This window comes from Carcharodon carcharias, chromosome 18 (genome assembly GCF_017639515.1).
Source record: "Carcharodon carcharias isolate sCarCar2 chromosome 18, sCarCar2.pri, whole genome shotgun sequence".
NCBI lineage: Eukaryota > Metazoa > Chordata > Chondrichthyes > Lamniformes > Lamnidae > Carcharodon > Carcharodon carcharias.
In genome coordinates, this window is record NC_054484.1 from 1,680,722 (window position 1) to 1,707,141 (window position 26,420).

General features: G+C 46.7%; 1 protein-coding gene across 1 annotated transcript; it reads left to right on the top strand.

Moving 5' to 3' along the window:
- The first annotated feature begins 365 nt into the window (after window positions 1-365).
- Window positions 366-24,624, top strand: cryaa (crystallin, alpha A). Its single transcript, XM_041211868.1, has 3 exons — window positions 366-554; window positions 4,844-4,966; window positions 24,403-24,624. The coding sequence occupies exons 1-3, from the start codon at window positions 366-368 to the stop codon at window positions 24,622-24,624; spliced, it is 534 nt and encodes a 177-aa protein (XP_041067802.1).
- The last annotated feature ends 1,796 nt before the right edge of the window (window positions 24,625-26,420 follow it).

Genomic DNA, 26,420 nt, shown 5'->3' on the forward strand with positions numbered 1-26,420 from the left:
CACAAACTATGGAGTTTCTAATGTACCACTCGGCTGGTTTTACTGTGCAGTATGATTATGGAAATCTGCTGACAGTCTCTGTCCTATCTCCTTTTGCCTGAACAGGCTGCCTTTTGCTTCAGAGCAACAAGTTGATTTGCAGAGTTAGTTTTCACTGTCAGCAAAGCTGTGAGTGTCCTGTCCAGTCACCCGTCCACCATCTGCTGACAACCAACAGTTTTTCCAACTTTAGTCATGAGTTCTTCATTCCAGAAGCATCCAGAGTGCTGGTCTATTCAGTATCACAAGTATATAAATGGGAGTGGTTTCTGGGATCAACACTCCTGCAGCTTTGTGTGGAGACAAGATTGCAAATAGTCGGCAGTATGGATCTTGCCATTCAATATCCCTGGTTCAGGCGTTCCCTGACATCTTTCTATCCAAGCCGCCTCTTTGATCAGTTTTTCGGAGAAGGTCCTTTCGACTATGACCTCTTTCCTATCTTTTCTTCCACCATCAGCCCCTACTATAGGCTGCCAGTATTCCGGAACTTTCTAGACTCGGGCATATCTGAGGTAAAAATCTCACTTTGTATAACTAAATTAATGATAAAGTGGCAGCAGTGTAATTCCAGTAATAATGAGTGACTTTCTTCAGAAACATTGTGTGTAATTTACTTCAGACATGTTGTTAAATGATTCTGTTCTATTAACATTTCAGGTTAAAATTTACATTGAATTAAGCAATAACTTGTCCTAGTAAATAGTTATCATTACTAATTCATCATCTGCTAGAGTTGAAAGATTTTGATTGCTCTTGTTACTGACAATTGTGCAGCATGAAAACGAGAGTGAGGGAGAGGGTGAGAAAGATGCTGAGGGAGAGGGTGAAGGAGAGGGTGAGGGAGAAGGTGGATAGGTGGTGAGAACAAGGGTGTTGGCAGTAGGGGTGAGGATGGGTGTGGTGCATATGGGCAGCGTGAGGGTGGGTAGGGTGAGGGTGGGCAGGGTGGGGGTGGGTAGGGTGGGGGTGGGCATGGTGGGCAGGGTGGGGGTGGGTAGGGTGGGGGTGGGCAGCGTGGGGGTGGGTAGAGTGAGGGTGGGGGTGGGGGTGGGGGTGGGGGTGGGCAGGGTGGGGGTGGTTAGGGTGGGGGTGGGTAGAGTGAGGGTGGGGGTGGGGGTGGGGGTGGGGGTGGGCAGGGTGGGGGTGGTTAGGGTGGGGGTGGTTAGGGTGGGGGTGGGTAGAGTGAGGGTGGGGGTGGGGTGGGGGTGGGCAGGGTGGGGGTGGGGGTGGGGGTGGGCAGGGTGGGCAGGGTGGGGGTGGGTAGAGTGAGGGTGGGGGTGGGTAGGGTGGGGGTGGGCAGGGTGGGCAGGGTGGGGGTGGGTAGAGTGAGGGTGGGGGTGGGGGTGGGGGTGGGCAGGGTGGGGGTGGGTAGAGTGAGGGTGGGGGTGGGTAGGGTGGGGGTGGGCAGGGTGGGCAGGGTGGGGGTGGGTAGAGTGAGGGTGGGGGTGGGGGTGGGGGTGGGGGTGGGGGTGGGGGTGGGCAGGGTGGGGGTGGGTAGAGTGAGGGTGGGGTGGGCAGGGTGGGCAGGGTGGGGGTGGGGGTGGGCAGGGTGGGGGTGGGTAGAGTGAGGGTGGGGGTGGGCAGGGTGGGGGTGGGGGTGGGTAGAGTGAGGGTGGGGGTGGGCAGGGTGGGGGTGGGTAGAGTGAGGGTGGGGGTGGGGGTGGGGGTGGGGGTGGGTAGGGTGAGTGTGGGCAGGGTGGGCAGGGTGGGCAGGGTGGGGGTGGGTAGAGTGAGGGTGGGGGTGGGCAGGGTGGGTAGAGTGAGGGTGGGGGTGGGTAGAGTGAGGGTGGGGGTGGGGGTGGGTAGGGTGAGTGTGGGCAGGGTGGGCAGGGTGGGGGTGGGGGTGGGTAGAGTGAGGGTGGGGGTGGGCAGGGTGGGGGTGGGTAGAGTGAGGGTGGGGGTGGGGGTGGGGGTGGGTAGGGTGAGTGTGGGCAGGGTGGGCAGGGTGGGCAGGGTGGGGGTGGGTAGAGTGAGGGTGGGGGTGGGCAGGGTGGGTAGAGTGAGGGTGGGGGTGGGTAGAGTGAGGGTGGGGGTGGGGGTGGGTAGGGTGAGTGTGGGCAGGGTGGGCAGGGTGGGGGTGGGTAGAGTGAGGGTGGGGGTGGGCAGGGTGGGTAGAGTGAGGGTGGGGGTGGGTAGAGTGAGGGTGGGGGTGGGCAGGGTGGGTAGAGTGAGGGTGGGGGTGGGTAGAGTGAGGGTGGGGGTGGGGGTGGGTAGGGTGAGTGTGGGCAGGGTGGGCAGGGTGGGGGTGGGTAGAGTGAGGGTGGGGGTGGGCAGGGTGGGGGTGGGTAGAGTGAGGGTGGGGGTGGGGGTGGGGGTGGGTAGGGTGAGTGTGGGCAGGGTGGGCAGGGTGGGCAGGGTGGGGGTGGGTAGAGTGAGGGTGGGGGTGGGCAGGGTGGGTAGAGTGAGGGTGGGGGTGGGTAGAGTGAGGGTGGAGGTGGGCAGGGTGGGGGTGGGTAGAGTGAGGGTGGGGGTGGGGGTGGGGGTGGGCAGGGTGGGGGTGGGTAGAGTGAGGGTGGGGGTGGGCAGGGTGGGCAGGGTGGGGGTGGGGGTGGGTAGGGTGGTTAGGGTGGGGGTGGGGGTGGGCAGGGTGGGCAGGGTGGGGGTGGGGGTGGGTAGGGTGGTTAGGGTGGGGGTGGGGGTGGGCAGGGTGAGTGTGGGCAGGGTGGGCAGGGTGAGTGTGGGCAGGGTGGGGGTGGGTAGAGTGAGGGTGGGGGTGGGGGTGGGGGTGGGCAGGGTGGGGGTGGGCAGGGTGGGTAGAGTGAGGGTGGGGGTGGGGGTGGGTAGAGTGAGGGTGGGGGTGGGCAGGGTGGGCAGGGTGGGGGTGGGGGTGGGAAATGCGTGCTGGTGGAAGTGTGTGCATAGTGAAGGCTGGCAGAGAAATAGAAAAAGATTGAAGAGCTAGCGGGTGTTGTGTTTTGGCCCCTGTTAGAAGCTGTGATCCGATAAATTGTGAATCTCTAATCGTGAGCTTTGAAATCCATTTGCCTTGGTTTTGCCCACTTACTTAATCCATCAATGTCTCTTTGTGATTTGATGTTTCCATCTACATCCTTTAGAGAGGCTTCTATCTTTGTGTGATTAGAAGACTTGGATTTGGGGCTTTCTTATTCCATTAGCTAAGTCATTAGTAGATACAGTGAATAGTTGAGGCCCTTGTGGGACACCACGAGTCTGTCACACTGTGCCAATGAGAGGACCTGCCCATTAGCCCTACTTGCTGTCTCCTGCCAGTCAGACAATCTCCTAACCAGGTCAATCATTTCTCTTCAATTCCATCAGCTTCAACTTTAGCTCACAGACTTTGATGAGGGACTTTATCAAATGCCTTCTGGAAATTCATATAAACAAACAGACATTCCCCTGTCCACTATCTTAGTCACTTCTTGAAAAAATTCATTCTGATTCATCAAGTATGACCCACCCTTTATAATTGCATGCTAACTCTCTCTGATCGGCTGAAAATTTTCAAGAAGGCAGCTCACCACCACCTTCTCAAGGGCAACTAGGGAGGGGCAGTAAATGCTGGCCCAGCCAGTGACACCCACATCCCATGAAGAAATTTAAAAAAAAAGATTGTCAGTCAATAAATCCTTAACCATAGACTCAAGTAACTTCCAGACAGCAGATGTTAGGCTCATGATCTATAATTCCCTGGCTTCCCTTTCTTAACAATCATAATGATCTACAATTTACCAATCTAAGGAATAGTTGCAGAATCAAGGGAGCTTTGGAAAGCATTAGCTGGGGCTACTGCAATGTTCTCACTGACTTCCTTCAAAACTCTGGGATAAAACCATCTGGTCCTGGCAATTTGTAACTCTTTAGTGTCATCATTTCCCTCTACACTGTCCCCATCAAACACTCCCAGGACAGGTACAGCACGGGGTTAGATACAGAGTAAAGCTCCCTCTACACCGTCCCCATCAAACACTCCCAGGACAGGTACAGCACAGGGTTAGATACAGAGTAAAGCTCCCTCTACACTGTCCCCCTCAAACACTCCCAGGACAGGTGCAGCACGGGGTTAGATACAGAGTAAAGCTCCCTCTACACTGTCCCCATCAAACACTCCCAGGACAGGTACAGCGCGGGGTTAGATACAGAGTAAAGGCGCAATGTGCCTTTACCTCAACCTAGCAGAATGGCCTCTCTCACTGCTGAAATGATATTGAGGTTTGAGTGAGGGTAGATTTGAAATTCACTGGGATACTGTCTGGAAAGAGGAAATACAAATACAAAGAAAATCTTAAATTAATTTTCTTTTTAAACAAACAATGCAGATTACAAGCTGATACGACAGAAATGTTTAAAATTATGAAAGGATGGGACAGAGAAGATAGAAGCAAATAGTTCTCAGTAATTCAGGGGTCAAAACAAGGGGCCAGAGACACAAGATTAAACGTAAGAAATTTAGAATAGAGTGCAGGAGAAATTCTTCACACTGAGAGTCATGAGGCTGTGGAATTTACTTCAAGGGTTTGAGACTGAGACAGAAAATGTTAACATTGGAGAATAGATTGGCTAGGTGGATGTAAGTGAAGATGATGAAGTGAGATTGGATTAAGCTGGGTAAATCTGGTTGGATCAGCCTGTTTGTGAGGAGGGGAACTGTCAAGATAGACTGGTTAGGCCGAATGCTCTGTTTCTTTGTTGTATATTTGATGTGCATCCATGAATATATTGAATAATTTTCCTCATTGCCAACTCTGGTGAAGAGTGATACAGGTACTTCCTATAATGTTCCAAGATGGAACTCAGTCTTTTGTGTGTGGTGTTACTGGCTACGAATATTGTATTTCAGGTCCGGTCTGAGAGGGACAGATTTATGATTAACCTGAATGTCAAACACTTCTTACCTGAGGAGCTGAGTGTCAAAATTGTTGATGACTTTGTGGAGATTCATGGGAAGCACACAGAACGACAGGTGGGTTTATGGACTCACTCCTAGATTTTTCTCTTGACTTTAGATCACCTTCCACCAAGTATCATTGGGTGGGGGGGTGCATTGTGACCTCACTCCACTCCCCCTGCCAGTGTCACTCACTCACTGCAATTCCGCAATCCCACAAACTCCACAAGAAGTTCGGCTACTTCCATCATCCAGTGGCTGAATCCGCTGCCTTTGCAACTGAAGTGTTACAATCAGTGGAACTAGCTGAGGAGTGGAAATGGAGGGGACCCTGAGTCCAGGCTCTGATCATCCTTCTAGGCCCAGTAAGATTCACCACATGGATCATTTTACAGTTTCTAGCAGCTGCTGCTTCAGTTTCCATTCAGTGTCGGAATTCTAGCTGTGACAGCTGGAGTGACACAGAGGAGGCAGCTGAAGTGGAAAACCATCGGAGAAACTAATCCATCTTGAAGCTGGTGGAATATCTGGATGACGGGGAGGAGTGGGATATCCAGTGGTGGATGGGATATCCTGCGGCTGGGTGAAGTATCTGGAGGCAGAGCAGATATCCTGGTGGGGTTGGGGAGATAAGTGTGTGGGATATCCCAGCGAGCAGGATCTCCAGTGTAGTGGGATATCCAGGGTAGTGAGATATCCTGGGGACTGGGATATCCTGGGAAGCGGGATATCCTGGGACTAGTCTCCCTGAGATGGAAGCAAGGTGTGAAATTGCTGCAGCTCCTTGTGAATTTGTGGAAGACTTGACCCCCTGTTGAACATAGGAACATAGGAAATAGAGGCAGGAGCAGTCCATTTGGCCCATTGAGCCTGCTCCACCATTCAACTAGATCATAGCTGATCTTCTACCATAACCCCACCTTCCCGCACCATCCCCATATCCCTTGATATCTTTAATATCTAAAAATCTATCAATCTCTGTCTTGAATATACTCAATGACTGAGCCTTCACAGCCCTCTGGGGTAGACCCCTGTAAGAATGTTGTATGCTTCAATGAGTTCACCTCTCATTCTTCTAAACTCCGGAGAATACAGCCCAATCTGCTCAATCTCTCCTCATAAGACAATCCCACCATACCAGAGGTCACTCTGGTGGACCTTTGTTGCACTCCCTTTAGCACAAGTATATCCTTCCTTAGGTAAGGAGACCTAAACTGTACACAATACTCCAGGTGGGGTCTCACCAAGGCTCTGTACAATTGCAGCAAGACATCTTTAGTCCTGTACTCATATCCTCTTGCAATAAAGGCCAACGTACCATTTGCTTTTCTAATTGTTTGTTGTACCTGCATGTTAGCTTTCAGTGACTCGTGAACAACGACATCCAGATCCCTTTGGACATCAACATTTCCCAGTCTCTCCCCACTTAAGGAATACTCTGCATTTCTGTTTTTCCTACTAAAGTGGATAACTTCACATTTTTCCACATTATATTCCATCTCCCCACTCACTTAGCCTGTCTAAATCCTCTTGAAACCTCTTTGCATCCTCCTCACAACTCATATTCCTACCAAGTTTTGTGTCATCAGCAAACTTGGAAATATTACATTTGGTTCCCACATCCAAATCATTGATATAGATTGTGAATAGCTGGGGCCCAAGCACTGCTCTCCACAAGTCACAGCCTGCCAACCTGAGAATGACCTGCTTATCCCTACTCCATTTCTGTTCATTAACCAATTCTCAATCCATGCCAGTGTATACCCCCAATCCCAAGTGCTCTAATTTTGTTTACCAACTTCTTGTGTGGGACCTTATTGAAAGCCTTCTGAAACTCTAAATACATCACATCCACTGGTTCCCCCTTATCTATCCTGCTAATTTCATCCTAAATAAACTCCAATATGTTTGTCAAACATGATTTCCCTTTCATAAATCCATGTTGTCTCTGTCCAATCTCCCCATTATTTTCTAAGTGTCCAGTTAGCACATCCTTTATAATAGATCCTTGCATTATCCTCAGTACTGATGTTAGGCTAACAGATCTGTAGTTTCCCACTTTCTCTCTCCCTCCCTTTTTAAACAATGGGGCTTTTCCAGTCCACAGGAATCATTCCAGAATCTATAGAATTTTGCAAGATAACCACCAATACATCCACTGTCTCTACAGCCACTTCCTTCCACACCCTGGGATGTAACTCATCAGGTCCAGGGGATTCATCAACTTTCTGTACCATTACTTTCTCCAGTACAATTTTCTTACTAAATGCTAATTTCTTTCAGTGTCTCCTTCTTGCTGGTTCTCTGGTATTCCTGGGATGCGTTTTATATTCTCCTCTGTGAAGACAGACACAGAGTCTTGTTTAGTTTTTCTGCCATTTCCTTATTCCCCATTATAAATTCTCCTGTCTCTGCCTGTGATGAGCCCACATTTGCCCTTGCTAGTCTTTTCCTTTTTACATACCTATAGAAGCTTTACAGTCTGTTTTTATGTTCCTCGCTAGTTTCATATTCCATTTTCTCTTTCTTTATCAGTTTCTGGGTCCTCCTTTGCTGAATTCGAAAATGCTCTCAATCCTTAGGCTCACTATTTTTTTGGAAACTTTCTAAGTCCCTTCCCTTGATCTAAAACAATCTTTAACTTTTCTTGTTAGCTACTGTTGGATCACCTTCCTGTTGGGTTTTTGTGTCTCAAAGCAATTTCTATTTGTTGTAAACCATGTATCAATTCTTTAAATGCTAGCCATTGCCTGTCTAGTGTCATACCTGTTAATGTAGTTTCCCAATCTAGCACAGCAACCTGACTCCTTTTTCTTTGTATTTTCATTTCTTTATCTTAAAGGTGCTAGTTTCAGATTGAATTACATTACTTTCAAACTCAATGTAAAATTCCATCATATTATGGTATCTCTTCCCTAAAGGCTCCTTTACAACTAGATTATTAATTATCCCTTTCTTATTGCACAATACTAGATCTAAAATAGCCCATTCTCTAGTTGATACCTCAACATACTGTTCTAGAAAACCATTGCAGACACATCCCAGGCATTCATCTTCCACAGCCTTTGTGCTAATTAGGTTTGTCCAGTCTATGTTTAGGTTGGAGTCCCACATGATCACTGTATTACCTTGTTACATGCATCTCTAATTTCCTGATTTATACTGTGCCCTATATTGCCACTACTGTTTGGTGGTCTATAAATAACTCCCACCAATGTTTTCTGCCCCTTGCTGTTTCTTAGCTCTACCAAAACTGATTCTACATCTTTATCTTCTGATCTAAGATCCTCTCTCACTAATGCACTGATCTCATCCTTCATTAACGGCACTACACCATCTCCTTTTCCCTTTTGCCTGTCCTTTGTAAATGCTGAATACCCTTAAATATTCAGTTTCCAGCCTTGATTACCCTGCACTATGTCCCCGTAATGGCAATTACATCAGACCTGTTTACTTCTATTTGTGCCGTCAACCTTATTACAATGAATTCAGATAGAATGCCGTATTTTATACTTAGTTGTTGCTGGTCTTTGTTTCTGTTGCCTTCCAATTTCACTTACTACTTTTCTTCCAACGATTGCCAGCTTTGTTTTTCTCCTACCCAAATCCCCTCTCAGGTTCCCATTCCACTCACAAGTTAGTTTAAACGCTTCCCAACAGCGCCAGCAAATTTCACTGCGAGGATATCATTTGGGGCCCTGCTAATGTGTTACCTGTCCTCCTTGTACAGGTCCCACCTGCCCCAGAACCAGTTCTAGTGCTTCAGAAATCTAAAGCCCCCACCTCCTGCACCATCTCTCCAGCCACAAGTTCATTTGCTTCATCTTCCTATATTTGTCCTACTAGCACTGGGAGTAATCCTGAGATAACTGCTTTTGAGATTCTTCTTTTTAATCTCTTTCCTAACTCCCTTAAATGTGATTTCAGGACCTCATCCCTCTTTAAACCTGTGTCATTGGCATCAATGTGGACCATGACCTCTGGCTGTTCACCCTCCCCCAAAAGAATGTCCTGCAGCTGTTCGGTGACATCCTTGACCCTGACAACATTCCATCCTGGTGTCACATCTAGGGCCACAGAAGCACTGCTTGGTCCTCTAACTATCAGGTCCCCTATCGCTCTTCCACTCTTCAATCTCCCCTCCTGTGCAGCTGAGCCACCCGTGGTCCCACAGACATGGCTCTGGCTGCACTCTCCTGAGCAACCATCATCCTCACCAGTATCCAAAATGGAAAACTGATCAGTGAGTGAGATGGGCTCAGGGGACCCCTGCACAAATGTCTTTGAAACAGCTTTTTAAAAATTTAATCTTTTACGTCACGTGGGCATCACTGGCTGGGCCAGCATTTATTGCCCATTCCTAAATGCCCTTGAGGAGGAGGTGATGATCTGCCTGCTTGAACTGCTGCAGTACATGTGCAGAGTAGAGAATATTCCATCACACTCTTGACTGGTGCCTTGTAGATGGTGGACAGGCTTTGGGGAGTCAGGAGGTGAGTTACTTGCTGCAGGATTTCTAGCCTCTGATCTGCTGTTGTAGCCACTATATTTATATGGTTAGTCCGGTTCATTATCTGGTCAATGGTAACCTCCAGGTTGTTGATTCAGTGATGATAATGCCATTGAACATCAAGGGGCGATGGTTAGGTTCTCTCTTGTTAGAGATGGTCATTGCCTGGCACTTGTGTGGCGTGAATGTTACTTGCTACTTGTCAGCCCAAACCTGGATATTGTCCAGGTCTTGCTGCATTTGAACACGGGTTGCTTCAGTATCTGAGGAGTTGTGAGTGGTGCTGAACATTGTGCAATCATCAGCGAACATCCCCACTTCTGACCTTATGATGGAAGGAAGGTCATTGATGAAGCAGCAGAAGTTGGTTGGGCCGATGATATTACCCTGAGGAACTCCTGCAGTGATGTCCTGGAGCTGAGATGACTGACCTCCAACAACCACAACCATCTTCCTTTGTGCTAGGTATGACTCCAACCAGTGGAGAGTTTTCCCCCTGATTCCCATTGACTCCAGTTTTGTTAGGGCTCCCTGATGCCACACTCGGTCAAATGCTGCCTTGATGTCTCACCTCACCTTGGGAGTTCAGTTCTTTTGTCCATGTTTGAACCAAGGCTGCAAAGAGATCAGGAGCTGAGCAGCCCTGGCAGAACCCAAACTGAGTATCAATGAGCAGGTTCTCACTGAGTAAATGTCACTTGATAGCACTGTTGATGATCCCTTCCGTCACTTTCCTGATGATTAAGAGTAGACTGATGGAGTGGTAACTGGCTAGGTGGATTTGTCCTGCTTTTTGTGTACAGGACATACCTGGGCAATTTTCCACATTGCTGGGTAGATGCCAGTGTTGTAGCTGTACTGGAACAGCTTGGCTAGGGGCATGGCAAGTTCTGGAGCACAAGTCTTCATTACTATTGCCAGAATATTGTCAGGGCCCATAGCCTTTGCAGCTAATGAGATAAGGTGGGTTTTTTCATAGAGAACTGGGAGTTGAAAAGACCAAGCGTTGTTGAGTTAGTCAGTGACATTGTGGGGTCAACCTGCCTGGACATAGCCCAGCTAGAAATGCAGTTGGGGCTATAGCTCTGGGCTGGATCTCAGGAGAATATGTGCTAAAGCTCCTGTGATAATTTCATGAAGATAAATTTCTCTAAATTCAGACTTTTATTTCCCTTTGTGTGAAATTGTGCTTCCTGACATCACCCCTGAATGGCCTGGTTTTCATTTTAAGGTTAATGCCTATCAGAGGGAATAGTTTCTCTCTACCTATGCTATAAAATCCTTGGATCATTTTAAACATTATTAGATGACTCCTTAATCTTCTCTACTCAAGAGAATACAAGACTAGTCTGTGAAACCCATCTTTGTAATTTAATCTTTTTAACCTCAGGATCATTCTGGTGAATTTACACTGCACCCCCTCAAAGCCGATATATCCTGCTTGAGATGTGGTGCCCAGAAGTAATTACAGTTACTTTGGATGGAAATTGACCACAGCTTTATATAACTTTGGCACAAATTTCACTCCTTTGTATTCTGGTCCCTTTGGAATAATTACCAACATCCTGACTCCCCAAATCCTGACCACCATCTACAAGGTACAAGTCAGGAGTGTGATGGAATACTTCCCACTTGCCTGGATGAGTGCAGCTCCCACAACGCTCAAGAAGCTTGACACCATCCAGGACAAAGCAGCCCGCTTGATTGGCACTGCATCCACAAACATTCACTCCCTCCACCACCGACACACAGTAGCAGCAGTGTGTACCATCTACAAGATGCACTGCAGGAATTCACCAAGGTTCAAGAAGTCAGCTTGCCACCACCTTCTTAAGGGCAATTAGGGCTGGGCAATAAATGCTGGCCCAGCCACTGGCACCCATATTCTGTGAAAGAAGAAAATAAATTCTTGATTACTGCTGAAAACAGAGACTTTCTTTGGTGAAGCTTCTCGTCTTGCACTCATAACAATTAACAATTTGCAAGACAATACCACCAATGTCAGCAAAAATGAAATATTTCTTCTGTATAAGAAGAGAGTGCTGATTGTTTGGCAAGTAGACACTGATTGGTAGAGGCATTGCCATTGAGAATGCACCAGTGGATGGTGACTGACAATTAACTGCCAAGCATTGTTTGCCATTTAAACCAGGCAGCTTGACCCTGATTGGTCAAGACATTTGCCCTGGGGAATGAATCAGTGAATGACTGTCACTTATTTTGTTTAACTGAAACAGGTGCAATGTATGTATATGTTCTTTCTCTCTGCAAAGAACAGAGCCTGTGTATTAATATATGTAGCTTCCAGTATACGCTAATGCACCACATTGCAAGCCCATGGACTCATTTTTGTTAGCAGTCTCTTGTGCGGAACATTATTAAATGCCTTCTGGATCAGCATATAAGTAACATCCATAAACATGCCGAACTCTCCCATGCAAATATACGAATTGGGAGCAGGAGTAGGCTATTCGGCCCCTCTAGCCTGCTCCACCATTAAAAAAATCATGGCTGATCTGATTGTGGCCTCAAAATTTTCATCTACATAGAATTTTACAGCACTAAAGTAGACCATTCACTCCAACAGGTCTACACAACTCCCCCAATCAGCTTCATCTCATTCTCTCAATATATCCTTCTTATTTTTAATTTGTTCATGGTATTTGGGTTATCAGTGCCTTTGTTATTTTTTGTGATCCTTCATTTTGGGCTCTCCCACAATTTGAAGCATTTTCTTTATGCCTACCTTATCAAATATCTTGATAACTTTAAAGATCTCTATTAGGTCACCTCACAGGTTTCACTTCCCCAGTATCTTCAGCCATTTCTCAGAGTTAGAACTTATCAGCTCCAATGTTATTCTTGTAATTTTTTTGCACCTTCTTCCATACCTTTATACTGTTTTATAATACGGAAACTAGCACTGTGTACATGATTAATACAGCATGACCACTTTTCAATTTTATTCCTCTAGAAATGAACCCCAGTGTTTTGTTTTAATGGTCTTTTTAACCCGTGTTGCTATTTTGAGTGATTTGTGTGTCTGAGTTACTACCTCTACTTTGCTCTTCAAACCCATTTAGACTCTTTTTATCCGAACAGTATGTGTCATATTTATTCTTCCTACCGAAATACACAATCTCATATTTATCTATATTCAAATCATTTGCCAATTACTCACCCAATGTGCAAATTTACTAATATCTTACTGTATTTGGTCACCTGATTCCTCAGTATAAACTTCAAACACCCTGCCCCACCCCCCCAAACTTACAATCTGGAGTCATCCAGAAAAAATCCTTTGAAATACCACTTCGCGTCTTTTGTCAATCCAATTAAATACCTTTAATTTATACTCTTTGCTTTCTAACCAGGTTTGTTAGACATGAATTAACTGTCAAAAATTTGTGCTGGATGTTATACAATGATACAACACGGAAGGAGACCATTTGACCCATTGGGCCTGTGCCAGCTCTCTGAAAGAACGTGCCAATTCATCCCCTTTCCCCATCGCTCTGCAATTTTTTTCTTTCCAAGTATTTATCCAGTTCCCTTTTGAAAATTACTGTTTAATCTGCTTCCACAACCCTTTCAGACAGTACATTCCAGGTCACAATTCACTGTATAAATATTTTTTCCCCATGTCACCTCTGATTCTTTTGTCAATCACCTGAATTCTGTGTTCTCTGGTTACCAACTCTCCTGCTACTGGACATTATGGGTGGAATTGAATGATTGCGGTGGTGGGGCCTGTCCACCAGCTGGAGAGCCAGAGCTGGACCGACCGACCCAGGAAAGAGGTCGGAGACAGCCACAGGGGAGGCTGGATGCCGAGGAGGGTAGATAAAAAGGCCTGACTAGGTGCTGTGAGACTTAGACCCCATTAAAATAAAAACAGAAAGGCCCTCCAACCCTCACCACTTATACCCCCTCACCCCCTCATATACTCTTCATTATGTTGACTGAGAACCCAGAAATCCAGTGCTTTTGTTGAAACACCTGAGCCCCCCAAAAAATATTGCTTGCTTGACAGCTCTGGTTCTCTAATCTCTGCTGTCAATTTCACAATCTTTATTTACACAAGGTTAAGTGGTTTCAAGGGTTTGTGGTTTCTGTTATTGATACTTTAATGGATCTGGATGGTTGACAATTTTATTGCCCTGTAGTGAAATTACTTTTTTTTAACATAGTGGAAAATAATGAATGAATGACTTTTTAAAAAAGCTTTTTTAAACAAACTACTGTCACTATAGGGTTCATTGGTTCTATACAGCGTATAGTAGGGCAATTAGCATAGAAATGCCATTGCTTGGCATCAGAGGCATGAGGGGCTATAGGGTATGGTGGGGGGGGCCTTACCTTGGCATGGGAGATGGGTGGGGGGGCTTACCTTGGCATGGGGGATGGGTGGGGGTCTTACCTTGGCATGGGGGATATGGTGGGGGGGCTTACCTTGGCATGGGGGAAATGAGAATGACCTTTTGAACTCATCTTTTAAAAATTGAACCTCATGCAGACTAGGGTTCATGACCCCTCTGAGAGGCCGTGAACCATACCCACAACTCTTTAAAAACCTGGTCCAACTCCCAGCAAATTGCTGAGGAGTAGGATGGGTCTATCTCTACAATGGAGCCAGTCGTGTGAGGGATGCTGGGTGTGGGCTTGCAACCTGATCCAGGCCGCACCCTTTAAAGGCACTCCTGACAAACAGGTAGTGCAGGAATGGGCTCGGGAATCCTGGAATTGAAACCTACCGTCAAATTTTGAAGGGCTCCCGAGTCATCCTGACTCGGTAAAAATCTAGCCCAATGATTGCGTTTATAAAGTAAAGATCCCATATGTTTTTGTAACAGACTCTCAAATTGTCCTCCCACTTTCACAAATGCCCCCAGGTCTCAGTCTTTCTGCACCTCCTTTAAAATTTCTCCATTTACTTTATATCCTCATTCTTCCGACCAAACACTAGCTCATGTCTTCCTCGAGCCTTATTGTCTCCAGGTACATAAACTCTTCCCTGTCTTGGATCAGCTCCACTCTTACAAACCTAGAATGAAACATCAGCCTAGTGCCAGCTCTTTGAAAGAGTTATTCAATTAATCTGCCTAATGTTCTTTCTCCATCACCATGTAAATGTTTTCCATTCAAGCATTTGTCCAAGTTCCTTTTGAAAGTTATTAGTGAATCTGCTTTGTTGACCCTTTCAGGCAGCATATTCCAGATCACATCATCTCACTGCGTGAAAAGAATTCTCCTTCTCACCTCCTCTGGTTTTTTTCACCAATTACCCTAAGGGGTTTCCCATATACTACAGTGCACACAGTGTACACTGTACTCCTATATATTACATTGCACACAGTGTACAGTATACTCCCATAGACTACAGTATATGCTGTGTTTAGTATACTCCCATAGTCTTACTAACGTCTGGAGGCTAGTGCCAAAATTGGGAGAGCGGTCTCACAGGCTAGACAAGCAATAGCCTGACATAGTCATCCTCACGGAATCATACCTTACAGATAATGTCCCAAACTCCACCATCACCATGCTCTGAGCATTAGAACCATGATAGGGTCTCCCTTGTCCTCATTTTTCACCCCACCAGCGTCCGCATTCAAAGGATCACCCTCCACCATTTCCGCCAATTCCAGCATAATGCCACCACCAAACACATCTTCCCTTCACCCTCCCTGGTGGCATTCTGTAGGGACCATTCCCTCCGGGACACCCTGGTCCACTCCTCCAACACCCCCAACACCCCAACCCCCTCCCACGGCACCTTCCCATGCGATCGCAGAAGGTGCAACACCTGCCCCTTTACCTCCCCACTCCTCACCGTCCAAGGGTCCAAACACTCCTTTCAGGTGAAGCAGCATTTCACTTGTATTTCCCTCAATTTAGTCTACTGCATTTGCTGCTCCCAATGCGGTTTCCTCTACATTGGAGAGACTAAACACAGACTGGGTGACCGCTTTGCGGAACACCTTCAGCCTGTCCAGAAGCATGACCCAGACCTTCCTGTCACTTGCCATTTCAACGCCCCATCCTGCTCTCATGCCCACATGTCCGTCCTTGGCCTGCTGCAATGTTCCAGTGAAGCTCAACGCAAACTGGAGAAACAGCACCTCATCTTCCGACTAGACACTTTACAGCCTTCCAGACTGAATATTGAGTTCAACAATTTTAGATCGTGAACTCTCTCCTCCAGCCCCACCTCTTCTTTATCCTCTTTCTTCAATATTCATTTTTATTTTTTAAATTTTTATTTATTTTATTCCACTTATTTTTATTATAACTATTTTTAAAATTTATTTTCATTTTTATTCATTGTTTTATCCCCACCTTTTATCCTATTTTTGATCTTTTTTCCCACCACTGTCCCCTCCCCCCACCCCACCCGCACTAGGGCCATCGGTCACTTGTTCATGTTGTTCTTTCCAGAGTGCTTACCCTGGTCCTGCTATTACCACATTGTCCTTTCTGATCTTAATGCCACCATCAGCACCTCCTTTAGCCTTTACCACCACCATTAACACCCCCTTTACCACCACCATTAACACCCCCTTTACCACCACCATTAACACCCCCTTTAGTAACACCATTAACACCCCCTTTACCACCACCATTAACACCCCCTTTAGTAACACCATTAACACCCCCTTAACCACCACCATTAACACCCCCTTTACCACCACCATTAACACCCCCTTTACCACCACCATTAACACCCCCTTTAGTAACACCATTAACACCCCCTTAACCACCACCATTAACATCCCCTTTGTCCTTTTGTCCATGACATCTTTGTCAATCTCTCCTTTGCCTCCACCTATCCCTGGCCTTCTATCCAGCTCCACCTGCTCTACCCCACTTAAACAGTATAAATTTCACCACATTTTTACTTCTCTCTAGCTCTGAAGAAGAGTCATAAAGACTCGAAACGTTAACTCTGTCTTTCTCTCCACAGATGCTGTCAGACCTGCTGAGATTTTCCAGCATTTTTGTTTTTGTATCACCATCACCATCCCTGGGTATGTCCTGTCCCACCAGCAGGACAGACCCAGCAGAGGTGGTAGCACCGTGGTATACAGTCAGGAGGGAGTTGCCCTGGGAGTCCTCAACATTGACTCTGGACTCCATGAAGACAAAAGGTCTCAGGTCAAACATAGACAAGGAAACCTCCTGCTGATTACCACGTACCGCCCTCCCTCAGCTGATGAATCAGTGCTCCTCCATGTTGAACACCACGTGAAGGAAGCACTGAGGGTGGAAAGGGTGCAGAATATACTCTGGATGAGGGGGCTTCAATGTCCATCACCAAGAGTGGCTTGGTAGCACCACCACTGACTGAGCTGGCTGAGTCCTAAATGACATAGCTGCTAGACTGGGTCTGCAGTAGGTGGGGAGGGAACCAACAAGAAGGAAAAACATACTTGACCTCATCCTCACCAACCTGCCTGTCACAGATGCATCTGTCCATGACAGTATCGGTAGGAGTAACCACTGCACAGTCATTGGGGAGATGAAGTCCCGCCTTCATACTGAGGATACCCTCCATCGTGTTGTGTGGCACTACCACCGTGCTAAAGGGGATAGATTTCAAACAGATCTAACAACTTAAGACTGGGCATCCATGAGGTGCTGGGGGCCATCAGCAGCAGCAGAATTGTACTCAAACACATTCTGTAACCCCATGGCCCAGCATATCCCCCACTCTACCATTACCATCAAGCCAGGGGACCAACCCTGGTTCAGTGAAGAGTGCAGGAGGGAATGCCAGGAGCAGCACCAGGCACACCTAAAAATGAGGTGTCAACCTGGTGAAACTATAACACAGGACTATTTGCATGCCAAACAGCATAAGCAGCAAGTGATAGACAGAGCTAAGTGATCCCACAACTAACGGATCAGAACTAAGCTCTGCAGTCCTGCCACATCCAGTAGTGAATGGGGGTGGACAATTAAACAACTCACTGGAGGAGGAGGCTCCACAAATATCTCCAACCTCAATGATGGGGGAGTCCAGCACATCAGTGGAAAAAATAAGGCTGAAGCATTTGCTACAATCTTCAGACAGAAGTGCCAAGTGGATGATCCATCTCATCCTCTTCCGTAGGTCCCCAGCATCACAGATGCCAGTCTTCAGCCAATTCAATTCATTCCAGGTGATATCAAGAAACGGTTGAAGGCACTGGATACTGCAAAGGCTATGGGCCCTGACAATATTCCGGCAATAGTACTGAAGATTTGTGCTCCAGAACTTGCCGCGCCCCTAGCCAAGCTGTTCTAGTACAACACTGGCATCTACCTGGCTATGTGGAAAATTGCCCAGGTATGTCCTGTCCATAAAAAGCAGGACAAATCCAACCCGGCCAATTACCGTCCCATCATTCTACTCTCGATCATCAGTAAAGCAATGGAAGGGGTCACCAACAGTGCTATCAAGCGGCACTTGCTGAGCAATAACTTGCTCACTGACACCCAGTTTCGGTTCCGCCAGGGTCACTCAGCTCCTGACCTCATTACAGCCTTGGTTCAAACATGGACAAAGGAGCTAAACTCCTGAGGTGAGGTGAGAGTGACTGTCCTTGACATCAAGGCAGCATTTGACCGAGTGTGGCATCAAGGAGCCCTAGCAAAAACTGGATTCAATTGGAATCAGGGGGAAAACTCTCCACTGGTTGAAACCATATCTAACACAAAGGAAGATGGTTGTAGTTGTTGGAGGTCAGTCATCTCAGTTCCAGGACATCATTGAAGGAGTTCCTCAGGGTAGTGTCTTCGGCCCAACCATCTTCAGCTGCTTCATCAATGACCTTCCTTCCATCATAAGGTCAGAAGTGGGGATGTTCGCTGATGATTGCACAATGTTCAGTACCATTTGCAACTCCTCAGATACTGAAGCAGTCCCTGTCCAAATGCAACAAGTCCTGCACAATATCCAGGCTTGGGTTGACAAGTAACATTTGCGCCACAGAAGTGCCAGGCAATGACCATCTCCAACAAAAGAGAATCTAACTATCGCCCCATGATGGCATTACCATCACTGAATCCCCACTGTCAACATCCTGGGGGTTACCCTTGACCAGAAACTGAACTGGACTAGCCATATAAATATTGTGGCTACAAGAACAGGTCAGAGGCTAGGAATCCCACGATGAGTAACTCACCTCCTGACTCCCCAAAGCCTGTCCACCATCTACAAGGCACAATTCAGGAGTGTGATGGAATACTCCCCACTTGCCTAGATGAGTGCAGCTCCCACAACACTCAAGAAGCTTGACACCATTCAGGACAAAGCAGCCCCGCTTGATTGGCACCACTTTCACAAACATTCACTCCCTCCACCACCGATGCAGAGTAACAGCAGTATGTATCATCTACAAGATGCATTGCAGGAACTCACCAAGCCTCCTTAGACAGCACCTTCCAAACCCATGACCACTACCATCTAGAAGGACAAGAGCAGCAGATAGATGGGATCACCACCACCTGGAAGTTCCCCTCCAAGTCACTCAACATCCTGACTTGGAAATATATCGCCGTTCCATCACTGTCGCTGGGTCAAAATCCTGGAACTCCCTCCCTAACAGCACTGTGGATGTGCCTACACCACATGGACTGCAGCTGTTCAAGAAGGCAGCTCACCATCACCTTCTCAAGGGCAATTAGGGATGGGCAATAAATGCTGGCCCAGCCAGCGAAGCCCACATCCCATGAATGAATTTTTAAAAAGCTACAGCATGCACCGTATATTATACTCCCATATACTACAGTATACACTTTGTTTAATATACTCCCACATACTACAGTGCATACAGTGTACAGTATACTCCCATATACTACAATATGCACTGTGTATAGTACACTCCCATTCTGCAGTGTACACGGTGTACACATAGACTACAGTGTACACTGTATAGCATTCTCCTGTATACTGCAATATACACAGTGTACAGTATACTACCATATACTGCAGTGTGCACAGTTTACAGTATACTCCCATATACTAAAGTATACACTGTTTATAGTATACTCCTATATACTACAGTATACCTTGTATAAAGTATACCCCCATATACTACAGTGCACACAGCGTGCAGTATACTCCCGGACGCTACAATATACGCTGTGTATAGTATACTCCCATAGACTACAGTGCACATAGCATACAGTATACTCCCATAGACGACTGTATCCACTGTGTATAGTATACTCCCATATACTACAGTATATGTTGTGTATAGTATACTCCCGTAGACTACAGTATGAGTTGGAACAGTCCCTCAGATACAGAAATGTGTGATAAAGGTTAGCAAGGACTCCCCAGACAGTGGGATCCCCCAGGATATTGAATCCATGGTGGAGTTAGAGGGAACTGCCCAGAGAGAGGAAAAACTCAGCAGGTCTGACAGCATCTGTGGAGAGAAAAAAGAACAGAATTAATGTTTCAAGTCTGTATGACACTTCTTCCGCTTTGAAGAAAGAGCCATACGAACTCAAAACGTTAACTCCATTTTTCTTTCTCTCCACAGATGCTGTTAGACCTGCTGAGTTTTTCCAGCATTTTCTGCTTTTGTTTCAGATTTCCAGCATCAGCAGTATTTTGCTTTTATCCCTACATACAGGACTGTGAAAGAGGGGTAAGAGAAATGTCCCCAGATACAGATTGTAAGAGAGGGGTAATAAGGATCTCCCCACATACAGAAAGAGGGAGAGGAGCTTAGGGGAACATCCTCAGATATAGGAAGTGAGGGAGGTGGTGAGGGTCCTCACCAGATGCAGGAATTTGAAAGGACATTGAGGAAGAACACTTCAGATGTAGAATTGTGATAAGGGCTGGAAGGGCACCTCTGATATTCTAATGTCCTTCAAGGAAGGTTATTTGCTGTCCTTGCACAGTCTGTCCCACATATGACTCCAGACCCAATGCAATGAGGTTGATTTTTAAATACCCTCTGAAATACCCTAGCAAGACATCGAAATATTTCAAACCCCTACAGAAAAGTTGAATAAGAATAAAACTGGACAGACCACCTGGCATCAACCTAGGCACCGGAAATGACAATGGCAAACCCAGCCCTGCCGACCCTGCAAAGTCCTCCTTCCTAACATCTGGGGGGCTGGTGCTAAAATTGGGAGAGCTGTCTCACAGACGAGTCAAGCAACAGCCTGATATAGTCATCCTCATGGAATCATACCTTACAGATAATGTCCCAGACCCAACCATCACCATCCCTGGGTATGTCCTGTCCCACTGGCAGGACAGGCCCAGCAAAGGTGATGGCACAGTGATATACAGTCGGGAGGGAGTTGCCCTGGGACTCCTCATCATCGACTCTGGACCCCATGAAGTCTCATGGCATCAGGTCAAACATGGGTAAGGAAACCTCCTGCTCATTACCATGTAGCGCCCTCCCTCAGCTGATGAATCAGTGCTCCTCCATGTTGAACACCAATTAGAGGAAGCACTGAGGGTGGAAAGGGTGCAGAATGTACTCTGGGTGGGGAACTTCAATGTCCACCACCAAGAGTGGCTCGTTAGTACCACTATGACTGAGCAGGCTGAGTCCGAAATGACATAGCTGCTAGACTGGGTCTGCGTTGGTGAGGGAACCAACAAGAGGGAAAAACATACTTGACCTCATCCTCCCCAACCTGCCTGCTGCAGATGCATCTGTCCATGACAGTATTGGTAGGATTGACCACCGCACAGTCATTGTGGAGGTGAAGTCCTGTCTTCACTTTGAGAATACCCTCCATCATGTTGTGTGGCGCTACCACCGTGCTAAATGGGATAGGTTTCGAACAGATCTAGCAATTCAAGACTGGGCATCCATGAGGTGCTGTGGGCCATCAGCAGCAGCAGAATTGTACTCAAACACAATCTGTAACCTCATGGCCTGGCATATCCCCCACTCTACCATTACCATCAAGCAAGGGGATCAAACCTGGTTCAATGAAGAGTGCAGGAGGGCATGCCAGGAGCAGCACAAGACATACCTAAACATGAGGTGTCAACCTGGTTGAAGCCACAATGAAAGCAAAATACTGCAGATGCTAGAAATCTGAAATGAAATCAGAAAATGCTGGAAAAACTCAGCAAACCTGGCAGCATTTGTGGAATCAGAAACAGAGTTAATGTTTCGAGTTCAATATGACTCTTATTCAGAACTGTTGAAGCCATAAATCAGGACTGCTTGCGTGCAAAACAGCATAAGCAACATGTGATAGACAGAGCTGTGATCCCCCAAACGACGGATTGATCCAAGCTCTGCAGTCCTGCCACATCCAGTCGTGAATGGTGGTGGACAATTAAACAACTCACTTGAGGAGGAGGAGGCTCCACAAATATCCCCATCCTCAATGATGGAGGAGCCCAGTACATCAATGCAAAAGATAAGGCTGAAGCATTTGCTACAATCTTCAGCCAGAAGTGCCGAGTGGATGAACCATCTCGGCCTCCTCCAGAGGACCCCAGCATTACAGATCCCAGTCTTCAGCCATTTTGATTCACTCTACGTGATATCAAGAAAGGCTATGAGCCCTCACAACATTCCGGCAATAGAACTGAAGACTTGTGCTCCAGAACTTTTTTCACCCCTAGCCAAGCGGTTCCAGTACAGCTACAACACTGGTAACCAGGGATGGGTAATAAATGCTGGCCCAGCCAGCGAAGCCCACACCCCATGAATGAATTTTTAAAAAAATCTACCTGGCTATGTGGAAAATTGCCCAAGTATGTCCTGTACACAAAAAGCAGGACAAATCCAACCTGGCCAATTACTGCCCCATCAGTCTACACTCCATTATCAGGAAAGATGACTCTGATGGAAGGTGTCATTGGCAGTGCCATCAAGCAACATTTACTCAGCGATAGCCTGTTGACTGATGCTCATTTTAGGTTCCACCAGGGCTACTCAGCTCCTGACCTCATTACAGCCTTGGTTTAAATATGGACAAAAGAGTTGAACTCCTGAGCTGAGATGAGAGTGACTGCCCTTGACACCAAAGCCACCTTTGACCGAGTGTGGCATCCAGGAGCCCTAGCAAACCTGGAGTCAATGGGAATCAGAGGGAAAATTCACCACTGGTTGGATGCAGATTTCAGGTTACAACAGATCAGCGATGATCTTATTAAATGGCTGACCAGGCTATAGGGGCTGAATGGCCTACTCCTGCTCCTTGTTCGTATGTTTGTATACCTAGCACCAAGTAAGATGGTTGTGGTTGTTGGAGGTCAATCATCTCAGCTCCAGGACATCACAGCAGGAGTTCCTCAGAGTAGTGTCCTAGGCCCAACCATCTTCAGCTGCTTCATCAATGACCTTCCATCAACATACGGTTAGTACCATTCAAACTCCTCAGAATCTTAAGGAGTCCACATCCATTTGCAGCAACACCTGGCAACATTCAGGCTTGTGCTGGTAAGTAGCAAATAACATTTGTATCACACAAGTGCCAGGCAATGACCATCTCCAACAAGAGAGACTAACCATCGCCCCTGGACTAACAGAATTTCAAACGCTGAATCCCTCATATTCTGAGGGTTACCATTGACCAGAAACTGAACTGGACTAGTCATATAAATACTGTGGCTACAAGAGCAGGTCATAAATTAGGAATCCTGCGACGAGTAACTCACCTCCTGACTCCCCAAAGCCTGTCCACCATCTCCAAGGCACAGGTCAGGAGTGTGATTGAATACTCTCCACTTGCCTGGATGAGTGCAGCTCCCACAACACTCAGGAAGCTTGACACTGTCCACGACAAAGCAGCCCACTTGATTGGCACCACATCCACATTCACTCCATCCACCAACGATGCACAGTAGCAGCAGTGTGTACCATCTACAAGATGCACTGCAGGAATTCACCAAGGCTCCTTAGACAGCACCTTCCAAACCCACGACCGCTACCATCTAGAAGGAGAAGGGCTGCAGATAGATGGGAAAACCACCACCTGAAAGTTCCCCTCCAAGTCACGCACCATCTTGACTAGGAAATATATCGGCCGTTCCTTCACTGTCACTGGGTTAAAATCCTGAGATGCTCTTCCTAACAGCACTCTGGGTGTACCCACACCACATGGATTGCAGCGGTTCAAGAAGGCAGCTCACCCCCACCTTCTCAAGGGAACTAGGATGGGCAATAAATGCTGGCCTTTCCAACTATGCTCATATCCCATGAACAAATAAAAGAAGAGGCGTGTGTGAGGGGGTTTAAAGGGAAGAAGGGGGTTGAAAAGAATTCCCCTAGACACTGAGTGTGTGAAAAAGATTACAATGGCAACAGCTTCTATTCATATACCGCCTTTAACACAATGAAGGACCTCAAAGTACTTCACAGGAACATTACACGACAAAATACAACACCAAACCACATAATGAGATATTAATGTCGTTTACCAAAAACTTGGTAAAAGATAAAGGTTGAAGGAATCTCTTAATGAGGGAGGTGAGATGGAGAGGTAGACAGGTGGAGGGAGGGAATTCCAGAGCTTGGAGCCCAGGCAAATGAAGGCACAGCCACCAATGGCGGAGTGGTTAAAATTGTAGAAGTGGAAGAAGCCAGAATTAGAGGAGCGCAGATATCTCAGAGGGTGTGGAAGCAGAGATTACAGGGATGTAAGAAGAATTGGAGAGACCTCACAATGTCTAGAAATGTGAGAGAGGAGCTAGATGGACCTCTCCAGGTACAGGAGCATAAAAGCGAGGTTAAAGGGATATTTCCAAATATAGGAATGTGAAAGATTGGCCTCCTCAAATGCTGAAGTGTGTGAGACTGGAGTTGGATGCAAGGGTATGAGAGCATGAAAGTTTAGTGGGAGCCACTCTCCCCCCACCCTGATACAGAAGTGTGAATGCTAAGTCAGAAGGGTCTCCCAGATACAGGAGTGTGAGAGAGGAGTTTGTGTACATATATTGCACACAATGGGTAAATGGGAAATCTCAATTCCATCCCATACATTGGATTGGGCCTGACTAACATTTCTTTCTCTATAGGAGGACCAAGGCCGGGTTTCCCGTGAATTTCGCCGCATTTACCATCTGCCCAGTAACTCAGACCAGGCGAATGTTACCTGCTCACTGTCTAATGATGGTTTACTGACACTGTGCTGCCCAAAAATCAGAACAGGAGATGATTCAAACCAGCAAGACCGACCCATCCCAGTGACCCGTGAAGAGAAGCTTGGTAGCCAACCCGAGATCAGAGCAGATCCATAAGCTGAAGAGATCAGTGATGACTGAGTCTCTATCGGGTTCAGCTGAAACTTCTGGTACTCACTTTTGAGTGAAGGTACCAATGGAATTGTTGGACCCAACTGTCAGTCATGACACTGATTGCAAATGTCAGTGGTATCTCTTCCAGATCTGTCTGTAACTGTCTCAATGCGATTTCTTTTTCTGTATTTTCTCTCAATGTACTGACAGTGGGCACAAAACCGACAATAAACTTTCAAACCTTTGGACTCCGGCTACACATTCCATCCAAACTCAAACAAACACACGATATTCTCATAAGGCTTTTTCTATAGGAACAGGAGGAGGCCACTTAGCCCTGGGAGCTTGTGCTACTGTTGAATGAGATCATGGCTGATCTGTGACCCATGTGCCTCACTTCTTTGATCTAGCATCAGTGCCATTTGTAGAAGATAATTCCAAATTTCTCCCACCCTTTGTGTGTCGAAGTGTTTCCTAATCTCACTTCTGAAAGGTCTGGCTCGAATTTTTAGACTCTATTCCCTAGATTCCCCAACAAGTGGAAATAGTTTCTCTCTATCGACTCTATTCCCCTTAATATCTTGAAATCTTTGATCAAATTACCCCCATAAACTTCTAACTTCCAGGGAACACAACCCTAGTTTGTGTAATCACTCCTTGTAATTTAATTCTTGGAGCCCAGATATTGTTCAGGTAAAATCTACGCTCACTCCTTCCAAGGGTAATATGTCTTTCCTAGTTGCAGTACCTAGAACTGATCATGGTACTCCAGAAGTCGTTTAACCAGGGTTCTGTGTAGTTGAAACATGACATCTCCCTCCTTGTATTCTAGTCCTCATGATATAAAAGCCAGCTTGTACTTGTTCCTGATATTCTTATGATCCCTATAGCTTTAGTCTCTTTAGATCTCCACTGTATCTGGCTTTTTCCTGTTTAGAAAGGAGCATATTCCATCCTTTTTATTCCACAATTACCGACATTGAAATTCATTTGGCAGTTTTTCCCATTCACATCATCCATCAATATCTCTTTAAAATTTTTATGCCTCTATCAATGGGCGAGGGACAAAATTAATAGGTGAAAATGAGGAAAATTGCAAGTAAGACATTCCTGCACAGAAGGAGGCCATCCAGCCCATCATATCTGTGCTAGTTGTCTGCAAGAACAATTCATTGAGTGTCACTCTACCACCTTTTCCCCATAGCACTTTGCACTTTTTCTATTTTCTATTCAGATAAGTATTCCATTGAAAGTCACAAATGAGGCTCTTCCCCAACACTCTGAGACAGTGCATTCCAGACCCTAACCATTCGATTGACCCTCTCACCACCACACTCTCAGACAGTGCATTCCAGACCCTAACCACTCGATTGACCCTGTCTCCCCAGACTCTCAGTCAGTGCATTCCAGACCCTAACCACTCGATTGACCCTGTCTCCATCTCGCTCTCAGACAGTGCATTCCAGACCCTAACCACGCGATTGACCCTGTCTCCCCAGACTCTCAGTCAGTGCATTCCAGACCTCAACCACTCGATTGACCCTGTCTCTACCAAACGCTCAGTGTAAGTCAGATCCTAACCACTCGATTGACCCTGTCCCCACCACACTCTCAGTGCATTCCAGATCCTAACCACTTGATTGACCCTGTCTCCACCACACTCTCAGATGGTGCATTCCAGATCCTAACCACTCGATTGACCCTGTCTCCCCCACACTCTCAGACAGTGCATTCCAGACCCTAACCACTCGATTGACCCTGTCTCCCCCACAATCTCAGACAGTGCATTCCAGATCCTA

Bases quoted from the DNA above. Each gene is read 5' to 3' on its own strand.
- cryaa (XM_041211868.1), top strand. From the start codon at position 366: ATGGATCTTGCCATTCAATATCCCTGGTTCAGGCGTTCCCTGACATCT. The intron at 555-4,843 runs GTAAAAATCTCA...ATTGTATTTCAG, and splicing joins TAGACTCGGGCATATCTGAG to GTCCGGTCTGAGAGGGACAG. The intron at 4,967-24,402 runs GTGGGTTTATGG...CTTTCTCTATAG, and splicing joins GGAAGCACACAGAACGACAG to GAGGACCAAGGCCGGGTTTC.